The 10,345-nt window shown below is 36.8% G+C and overlaps 1 protein-coding gene across 2 annotated transcripts in view; it reads right to left on the bottom strand.

Moving 5' to 3' along the window:
• Nucleotides 1-64: 64 nt before the first annotated feature.
• Nucleotides 65-10,345, bottom strand: part of mgat4a (alpha-1,3-mannosyl-glycoprotein 4-beta-N-acetylglucosaminyltransferase A) — a 42,056-nt gene continuing 31,775 nt past the window's right edge. For both annotated transcript variants that reach the window (XM_028023875.1, XM_028023876.1), the window contains 9 exons: nt 8,360-8,474; nt 6,839-6,969; nt 6,634-6,741; nt 6,463-6,537; nt 6,242-6,360; nt 4,925-5,003; nt 4,524-4,584; nt 3,181-3,293; nt 65-3,061 (listed from right to left, as the gene is read on the bottom strand). In XM_028023875.1, coding sequence (XP_027879676.1) covers nt 3,035-3,061; nt 3,181-3,293; nt 4,524-4,584; nt 4,925-5,003; nt 6,242-6,360; nt 6,463-6,537; nt 6,634-6,741; nt 6,839-6,969; nt 8,360-8,474 — 828 coding nt within the window. In that variant the 3' untranslated portion in view covers nt 65-3,034. The remainder of the gene's footprint in view (nt 3,062-3,180; nt 3,294-4,523; nt 4,585-4,924; nt 5,004-6,241; nt 6,361-6,462; nt 6,538-6,633; nt 6,742-6,838; nt 6,970-8,359; nt 8,475-10,345) is intronic.

The raw sequence follows: 10,345 nt of genomic DNA, 5'->3' as shown, positions 1-10,345 counted from the left end.
AATAAAACCTGGCAATGCGGTTGGGATGAGTGATGAGAGAAGAACAAAATCACAACACAAAATATGATCATTACTTCTAACCAGAACAGTTGTTTATTTAAAATTTACGTTCATGGAAAATCGATGCCAAAAAATATCACCAAAATCAGGCAAACACATGAACACGATGAAGGCACATAAACTGATGAGCATTGGAGGTGATTGGGTGAATGTCCTTTGTGTGTGTGGTTTTTTTTGTTTTGTTTTGTTTTCATTTCCTGTCCCTCTTCCTTAAAAAGGAGCGGGGGAAATCCCGAAGATCACACGACAATTCTTCCCTTACATGTGCTCATTTTTTTTGTTTATGAAAGCAGAGGAAACATCGTGGAAGGAGGAAAATGTCATTTTCAAACATAACTGTGCTCAGCTTTCCAAATTAAAAGATGAACCAGAGAAACTGGACGGAGCACATACTTCGATTGGGTTAAAACCCATTTAGATCTAAACAAAATGTTTGTAAATTACCGTACATGTCATGAATGCAAACAAGCATAAGCCAGAAATTAGAGTCATTAGAAAACAATCCCACCTAAAGGCACTTCACTAACCCCTTTGCAATGAAAACAACAATCACTAATACAAAAGATCAGTCAAGTTTTACTTACAAATAGTTTCCACTGAGTTAATTGGCCACAAACATGAAAATGTAGAAAGAAACTACTTCAAACGGGAAAAAAAGTGATAGAATATATATTTTAGATGTAGTATGTACAATCAGAAGTGTACTCTAATGATCAGTAGTCATGTCCTGTCCAATAAAAATTGACAAAATAAATGGTTGAATTTGTTAAAAAGGTGCGTGGAGGTGAAAAGTGAGGTACAATGAGGACAGTGCGATTTAAACAAAAACAGTACAAAACAAAAAACAATAAAGCAGTGCAAATATCGCTATGTCAGAGATTGAGCTAATATAACTACGTCTTTCACTCATTTTGGACAGCAGTAAGATCATCTTTGACATCAGTTTATACTGTTATTTTTAAATATTAACATACAATGTATTTCTAGGGAAGAAACCAAGAGGGAACGAATTATAAAGATTTTGGGGCAATTTTTAAAATAACTGTGTTATAAGGCACATTTGTCCTATTTTAAACCCATATCTACAACAGGGTTCCTACACTTCACATATTTCAATATTCCACTTGTTCTACATCAGTTTTCTAATAGCCTAACCAACCAACTTGGTTTTATTGTGATAGCTAAATTCTCTGTACATTTAGCTAGTTGCAGTATTAAAATCATGATACTTTTACAGCTTATTTTATTATATCAAGATATCAGGCAAGATGAGTTTCATCATCTCAGGATAACAAGCACTACAGCTTTTAACTCTTCATACTGATCATTTTGTTTTGATAATTTTTATCACTTTATCTTCAGAAATTGAAATCTCAAATTAAGTTTTGTTTTGTTGGTATAACTAAAATGGTTTGGGTGTTTTCACATGCACTACTTGCATCATTGTTTTATTATAGTGAGATAAAATCCTCAAGCTTATTTTGTCATGACAGTTACATTATCTCGAGATAACAGACTCCATAGCTTTAAGCAAGTCGTTACAGAGCAAAACCCAAGACTTCAAGATCATCTTCTCGGTTTTCCCATTCTAGCCTGATAAATTATTAAAATAAAGGTTCATAGCACATCATTATCTCAATATCTTAAAAGGTTGCGACTGATTGTTTTTGTAATTGTGTTTTCAAAACGTCCGATTTTTACGTTCTTGAAAGTGGAGCACAGAAGATTCTAGAAAACTAATTTTACACAAGTCAACACGTTTGTTACAAAGCATGAAGTGCGAATTAAAAGTTTCCTTAATGTGTAGGAACCCTGCAAACAGGTTTCTGTGCAATTCAAATTAATGCGATTCAGGACTTTGCAACGAGGTGAATGTATGCCTGAATATAAGGATGCACAGAAGCAATTCAGATTAAAAAGAAAAAAATTACATAAAAACAGACTCGTAACTACCGTAAACATCTCTTAGAATAAAAATATATTTTACCTCTTGTACAAATTAAAGATTTATTTCCAATAAATTAAGTCAACTTCATAGATCGTCATAGCTGTAGTAATAATAATAATAATAATAATAATAATAATAATAATAATATCAGTATAACAATATATCTTTTCTGGGAAATTTAGCCAGGCTAATGTCCAAGTTAGTCGACTATAAACTGACCTCAAGGTCAAACAGCATGTCAGACAAAAAGGTGAGAAAGATTGGACGTCAAGGTGCTGATTTTCTTTATGGATCATTAGGCTGCCCTACAGTCAAATATCACTCAGATGGAACAATAAGCTCACCAGCGTAACAACGGGACCAGTATTTGTTTGATTGTAGTGAAGAAAAAAAGATTTTGTTTGGGCTGGTGTTGATTAATCTAGAGTCACGTGTTGGAAGGTAGACCTCCACCATTTCTGCTCGGAACGGAGAACAACTGGCCTTTAGAGACGTAGACATTCTTAATCATCGCTGGGTTCGCTGAGGCACTAGAGACAGTGCAATGCCCCCACTCGCCCAGGTGTGGCAGCATTGAGTAATTGAAGGATTTGGCAGCATCTCCACCACCGGCCAGGTGGACTGGTTCTCTCCACCTGTAAAGATTCGGCCTCTTTCATCCAGCAACTATCTGACTGGTCTCCAAGCTGCTCAGCAACACAGTCACTTTGAGAGTCCGAGCTGCTGCGAGCAGACGTCTTCACACCCATCCTTCGTTGATTGCAGACCGTAGCGTTTCCATTCTCAAAAATAAATGGAATTCACAAGAGTGTGGGAGTCATGGAGAAAGAGAGGGGAGAAACCGATAAATAAGAAGCAAAAACAAAGCAAATCAGGAAGAACGGGGACAGAGAGCTGGCATTTCTTAGACAACTCTAAGCTCTAATCACTTCTCTGCTGGTTGCTAGGTACTAGAGACCCCGCATTAGCAGTCTGGGAGATTTTGGCCTTCCAGGGGCTGAGATTCATGTGTCTCCTGCAGAACAATCAGCCAGATACCCTCTTTATGTGGATCTGCAATGAGAGAGCACGCCAGATTTTCATTCAGTTATTCGCCCGAGTAGGCACAAACAAAGAGGGGCTCCACATCTGGAAAAAAGTTGAACATGTCGTGACCTGGACAACTGACTTACCTCACTGAGGATGGCCCACACCGCGGAGTCTTTCAGAACGGAAAGCCGAAGGGCAACAACAGGGTTGAAGGCTGGATCTACCGCTCCCTCTGCCACACCTTTCTCAAAATTACCTGAGTGTTCACACATGAACACACAAAATCATTTAAACCTTAGCCATCTTCACTGGCTGAGAACAATACTTAAAATGCAAGAAACAGCGACAAAATGTGAGTCATAGTTATAAACTGATCAGAGCAGAGAGAACAATTATCTTGCAAATGATCAAAAAATGAATAAGGAAATTGTGAAGAGAACATGCAGAGGAAAATTAGAAGGCATATCACATGTTGTACACAAAGGTGGAAAGAGTATAAAAGTAATGTATTAATGTAAAAGTACAGTTACTTTGACCAATTTTAAGTCACCAGTCTAAAGTGTACTCAAAAACAAATATACAATACCTCATTAAAATGTTACTTTATGTAAAAGTTAATTAGTTTCATGAGCAGAAGAATGTTCCACTCGTAGACTTTATAAAATAAAAAATATTGGTCTGAAACTGTTTTTAGTTAAAAAACAGCCTTTATAAATAAAAATGTAACCCAAAATAAAACGTATTAACATAAATATTTGTGCAGTATTAAGTGTGTTTTTAAAGACATATTTTCAAAATCTTTGGTTTATTTTATTTTTTCTCATTAATACAAGATTTCAAATGTATAAGAGTAGAATACTTTTCTCAAAACAAACCTAAGTAAAAGCAAAAGTTCACGTCTTCAAAAAGTACAAAGTACACATAAAGTGTACTTAATTGCAGCTACACGAGTAAATGTAACTAGTTACTTTCCATAGTTGGTTGCACACTAAGACCTTCCTGGTGTCACATCATCATTATGATGTTCACATGTTTCCATCAACTAATTTGCAACTTTTTGCCTTCCCTCATTATTACTAACAAGCAGAAATATTGGTAAACTAAAGTGAACCTTTACAAGCAATTTAACTAAAACTATTGATATTTTAAGTTGATCAGAGTTTAGTGAATCATTTCATTATGAAACCACGACTTCTTGATCGTCTTGGCAGCAAGTATGATAGCCCAGGAGGCTCATTTCTGTTGGGAATGATAACAGGGAAAAGAAAAACTTTTCTGTTCTTCCATTATGTCAGTAAACATGTAGAGTTTGTTCAAATCTACCAGGATTTTATCTGGAATTGTGTCTTTAAGTCAAATGAAGCGAAGAATGAGAAAAGATAAATATGTGGAACAGCTCTCAAACCTGTTAAGTCAGGCACTTTCTCTTTAAAAGGAATGCTTGGGGAACCAATAACTATAGAATCAACACATTAAAAACTCTTACCAATCCTGTAAAAGCGATCTTCAGTTCGCTTGTACTTCTCTTTGGTCTGCAGTCCACTTTCCTAAAATTGAAAGACAGAAAACAAAATGTAAAGACAAATTCAAATGTCACTGACGTACCATTTAAACAGCACCTAGCATGCTCATACGTTAAATGTTTTACAATAAATGTGTAAATTACATATTCCGACCGAAGTGACAGAAGCAGTGATTTTGTCATCACCCTCAGTACTGTCAAAAATCAATACGCTACGTATAAAAGAGCAACCACTCAATGTAATGTAATCAGGGTCTTTTGCACATCTCTCAGTGACGGACTGTGTGTGTGTGTGTGTGTGTGTGTGTGTGTGTGTAGGTGGGTGTGTGTGTGTGTGTGGGGCGGGGCGGGAGGTGTTTCCCTACCAATGAAGGTAGTATTTCCACTGTGGTGTTTTCAATCTTGTCCCCTGGGTGCTCCTGGTTTCCGCTGCGAAACAGGAACCTGCCAATTAAATAATGCATTATTTTAACATTTGCATCCAAGGATGAGCACTAGTCGCTTCAACAGGGAGACAGTCCAACCAATATTTGTATGTCATGAAATTGGATACACGTGGTTAAGGCATTCAGTGCCTTGCAAAAGTAAGCCAACACAAAGCAGTAGAGGACAGTAAAATGATGCATTGTTTTTTTTATTTTTTTCTATCCCAAATAAAAATATAAAAAAGTCCTTAATCGAAATCCAAATGTGACTGAGTGGAAGCCTTGAAATTTTGATGGACTAAGATACAAACAAGGTTGTTGCAGTAATGCGGCAGCATGTAAAAAGGTTATGGAGTACCAATATTTTTGCAAGACATTGTAAAAACAAGCTGCCTACAGTTGTGTAAGGCATGTAAGCTTGTGGTTTTTAGATTTCTTGTTCAAAACATTTCTCAACGTTCCAAATGCTACGTTCTCTTTGGTTTAGGCAGCTGAAGTTTTCAAAAAAAAATCCAAGACAAACTGGAGAAAAATTGCAGCAATGTTCCAAGATCATAGCCTTAAAGAAAGAAAAACTTTTTATCCTATTACATTTGAAACAATTTCCTTTCACTATTTGGATGGCTTTAGTTGTTATACTTAGGAGTGAACTGACTGCAGTTGTCTGCCCAATCACAAATTTTTAAAATTCAGATTTTGGCCGATATCAATTTTATTTGTTTTGAAGATAAAATACTCCCTCAATGTTCCAATTTTTTTTTTATTAAAAAAAAACACTGTACAAAACCAGAGGAAGAGGAAGTTCTAGTTTAGTGATTTTCAGATCTTTGAAGAGGTAGATGAGATTGATGGATAAGATCGGTGGCACATGTAGGTATGGGCATTGCACTTGTAATGTTATTTTCACAACTGCAGCCTTATTTTACCTCGTTTCAACATGAACAAAGGGTTTTGGTTGTCTCTCCACTCAGTCTGGTTTTAACCTGCTTCTATTTCTCCATCTTCCTTCCTATCTGCCTCACCACTGCAGAGCAGCAGCCTGAGAATGCTGAATTTAGAGCGCTCTCATTAGCTCACCCTGACCTCCAGAGACATGCACACACACACACACCTACATCCTCACTGAAGCCGAGCCACACTTACTGAAGGACAGAAAAGAAAAATAGGTAAAAAAAGCTCTCTGTGTGTGCCTGTGTGTGAAAATGTTTGGCCTGTAAGGTAAAGATACACCGTATGTAGGGTGCTGCTGCTCCTTACCTTTCTATGCTAACTGGTCTGTCAAATTTAAAGAGGATGTAGTCTCCAGAAGTAGGTGTGATAGCCCAGAAGAAATCTTCTCCAAGGTACGTCTTCTCGAGAGTGTGGCCCTGATAAACCTGCATGATGCAAAAGACACATTTACTATTAAAAAATTATTTTCAATATGATTTAACTGACCACAATACAGAGCATATATTACAAAACCTCTGGAGTGTTACCTTCATGGAAGTGGAAACCTCTGCTGGGGGATTAACATGCATCTTATGGAGCAGCGGCTTCAGGAAGTCCTTATCCTACAAACGCAGACAGAAAGGAAACCACTGTTTCTATACAGGAAACAGATTTCCCTCACTCTCAACGTCAACAACGGTCAGGACACGAGAACTCACTGTGAGTTTCTGAATCTTTCCAGCAAGAGAAGAATGGAGTCCAACGTGCTGGAAGAGAGAGGGTCTAAACCGCACACGAAGGCTGGATTTCTGCCGCTCACAGTGTTTCTGGAGGGAAAGAAAAAAAGAGCAACAAATGAGACAATGATGAGATTAATCCCCGCTATGTTGAATCTCTTGTTTGTACATTATTGACAGGACATACCGCATCCTTCTCAGGGTTACAAACTTTGACCCAGAGAATATGGTCCAGCAGCCAGTCAATAGGCTTCTCTTTGTAGAACATAAAGATGAACTCAACAATGAGGTTCAGATCTGGAGCCTGGAACATTTTTCCTGTAAGAACGAGAAAACAACTCAAGAAATGTTTCTTGTTCCTTCAGAGAAGGTTGATAATAAGTTACCAGTTACTTGAAACAAGATGAACCCCTGAAAGAATCACAGAGGCCACAAGACTCCAACATGATACAACAACATAAGAGTTTGATTGAGATCTTTGACAAATTACTGAAGAGATCAAACAGATTAGAAATTAATTAAAAATGAATAAATGCCATACTATAATTTGCAAAATATTAACAGCAGTTCGACAGAAAGCCATGCAGCAATGATAGTTTGATGTTTTAGTTCATGTTGGTGCCCATCTCAGACTCATACAGAGTAGTCTGTACGTTCTGTACAGATCGTCAGTCTAACACAGTATATTGGTCTAAGGATTTACAAATTATATTTTCATTGTTAAAAACACTCAATGGAACGTGAACTACTTTTTTTTTTTATTAAAAGACTTGAGATGCAACAAACCAGCAGCCATTATATTTGCTAGTGTGTATAACAGTTGGTTTTCTTGTGATCAGAAGTCAGAATTTACAAGTTCTCAGTTGGAAATGCAACAATCAATCAAATCAATCAATCAAATTTTATTTGTATAGCACATTTCAGCAGCAAGACATTTCAAAGTGCTTTACATCATTACAAACACAGAATCACAATGCAATATAGAATCAATCATTAAGTCAAGTTCCATCAATAAATTTGTAATTGATTACATTTCAAATACAATTCTAAACAGGTGGGTTTTCAGTTGAGATTTAAAAGAAGCCAGTGTTTCAGCTGTTATACAGTTTTCTGGAAGTTTGTTCCAAATTTGTGGTGCATAGATGCTGAAAGCTGCTTCTCCTCGTTTGGTTCTGGTTCTGGGGATGCAGAGCAGACCAGAACCGGAAGACCTGAGAGGTCTGGAAGGTTGATACAATAAAAGCAGATCTTTAATGTATTGTGGTGCTGAGCCGTTCAGTGATTTATAAACTAACAACAGTATTTTAAAGTCTATTCTTTGAGCTACAGGGAGCCAGTGGAGGGACTTTAAAACTGGTGTTATGTGCTCTATCTTAATAATCAATCCACAGTCATTATGTGTATTTAAATCAGCATTTTATTCTAGGAAGTAATAATGATTTCATTGACTAATTTTATCTTATCTTATTGGTTGACAGTATTTATCATTTTGAATTTTAGTAATTTTGCAGTGCTGTTACAATGAGTTATACCTGCAAACTCCATTATATTGCTTTTATAAGCAAACATTTACTTAATAAAAACCTAGGTATTTAAGAATGCAAGCCATATAGTTTAATAGATAGTAGTAATAATAGTGCAGAAATAGTCTGTACCACACTGCATTTGTTTGGTAATTGTTTTGAGGTTGATTGATAGAAGGTAATACCAATGAAGCCAAGCTGGGAGAACTCCAGGATCATCCAGTCCTCAGAGGACAGCTGCAGGGCGAAGTTCTTCATAGTGGCAAAATAGTTTGGCTTGGCCACAATGTCGTCCTCCAGCTAAAAGAAGCAACACAGAATGATAAAAATACCAGAAAGGAAACACTGTGTGAGATTAATGTGAGGTAATCCTTAATGGGGAGGGGAGCTCTTCTATTTTCATGATCAACATTGTCTGAGCTGAGCTAGGAAACAACTACACTAAACTAGAGTCACAGGTTACACTAAGACAGTTGAAAATATTTTCTCATGACAATACCTCTTTTCTTTCCACTGATCGCAGATAGAAATGACATTTAATGGATGAGAGAAAAAGGACGTTTTAACACAGTAAAAATTCTGTCAACACTTCTAACTTCATTAGGATCATAAACAACGTGCCTAGATTACATCAGACAAGAGTTGGAGAAGCCCAAGAGATTTATGGTAATAGAGAAAATCACTGCCATCTTAAAAAGCACTAGTTAAGTGCTGAGGGAAAGAAAATGACTGCCTTTTTTTTTTTTTTTTTTTCGATTCTCAATCTTTATTAAATCCTTCAACAATAAAACATACAGTGAAACCAATGTTAACAATATCACTACTGTGAAGTATACAACCTTAAGTAGTTATACAGAGAAGGATTTGAGTTTTTAACATTTTCCCCCCTGAACCCCTCCCGATCCTCCCGTACTCCCCCCACCCCAACCAGCAGAAGGAGCTAAAGGAAAAAAAAAAAAAAAAGTACAAACACACTATCTTTTATTCTGGACCAATAGTGTTTGAGCCTTTCCTCTATGGTTTTAAGAACGGTTCCCACATACTCTGATACGCCTCAATCTGACCGTTTATCTTGTAGATGAGTCGTTCATAAGAAGCAGTTTCTAAAAGAGCTGCATACCATTCTGTATAAGTAGGGATACTTTGACCTTTCCAGTGTCTTAATATAACTCGTTTAGCCGTTGTGAGGGCTATTTTTAACCACTGTATTTTTTTTGTTCCTATTTTGACTTTATAATCAAAGAAGTTAAGAAGTGCCAGTGTAGGTGTCAACAATAGGTTGGAGTTGAGGGTGCTGTTAATTTTCCCCATGACCTCCTGCCAATAGGAAATTAGTTTCGGACACATGAGGAACATATGAAGCATGTCTCCTGAGCTTTGTTTGCATCGCCAGCAAGTATCAGAGTAACTTATTTTAGCTCTGAATAATTTAACTGGTGTCCAATATAATCGATTCGTAATTTTGAACTGTATCAGTTTGGAGCGTGCATCTCTCATGGGCTTTAACATTTGTTTGACTATTGCAGCCCACTGTTCCTCTGTGAACTGTATGTTTAACTCTGATTCCCACACCTTCTTAAGTCCTGTATTAATATTGCAAGTGTTCTCAATCAGATAGTTATAAATATGACTTACCCGTCTTGGGGAGTCTTTTACTTTGTTAAATATGGTGTATATTGGTGATTCCATGGGTATGCTTCCCTCAGGATTCTTTAATTTTGTAAGGCAGTCTCTAATTTGTAGGAACTTCCAGAAATCCTTGTGGTTTAGATTGTATAGTTCTTGAAATTGTTGAAATGACAGTAAGGTACCATTTTTGAAGAAGCAGTTTATACGGTCAATCCCTTTTATAAGCCAGCTCCTCCAAAAGATCATTTTCCCCCCTATTTTTATTTTTGGGTTATTCCACACTGAGGCTGTTCCCTGAGCGAAAGGACAGCTGTTTGCTTTTTTATGTAACTGCTGCCAAACCTTTTTAGTGTGAGTGATAATTGGATTGGATTTAACTCCATCATTTGAATGTTGGGATAGATAATCAAAAACTTTAAATGGAGCATTTATTTCACCTTCCAAGCTCACCCAGATCGGACTATTGTGGTTGTGTAACATAATGGATGTTATTTGTGCGCTTGTAAAAGCTTCCTGATAAAGTTGCATATTGGGAAGTCGTA

Source organism: Xiphophorus couchianus, chromosome 7 (assembly GCF_001444195.1).
Source record: "Xiphophorus couchianus chromosome 7, X_couchianus-1.0, whole genome shotgun sequence".
Classification (NCBI taxonomy): Eukaryota; Metazoa; Chordata; class Actinopteri; order Cyprinodontiformes; family Poeciliidae; genus Xiphophorus; species Xiphophorus couchianus.
The sequence above is the reverse complement of the archived record's forward strand: the minus strand, read 5'-3'. Positions and strand labels throughout refer to the sequence as shown.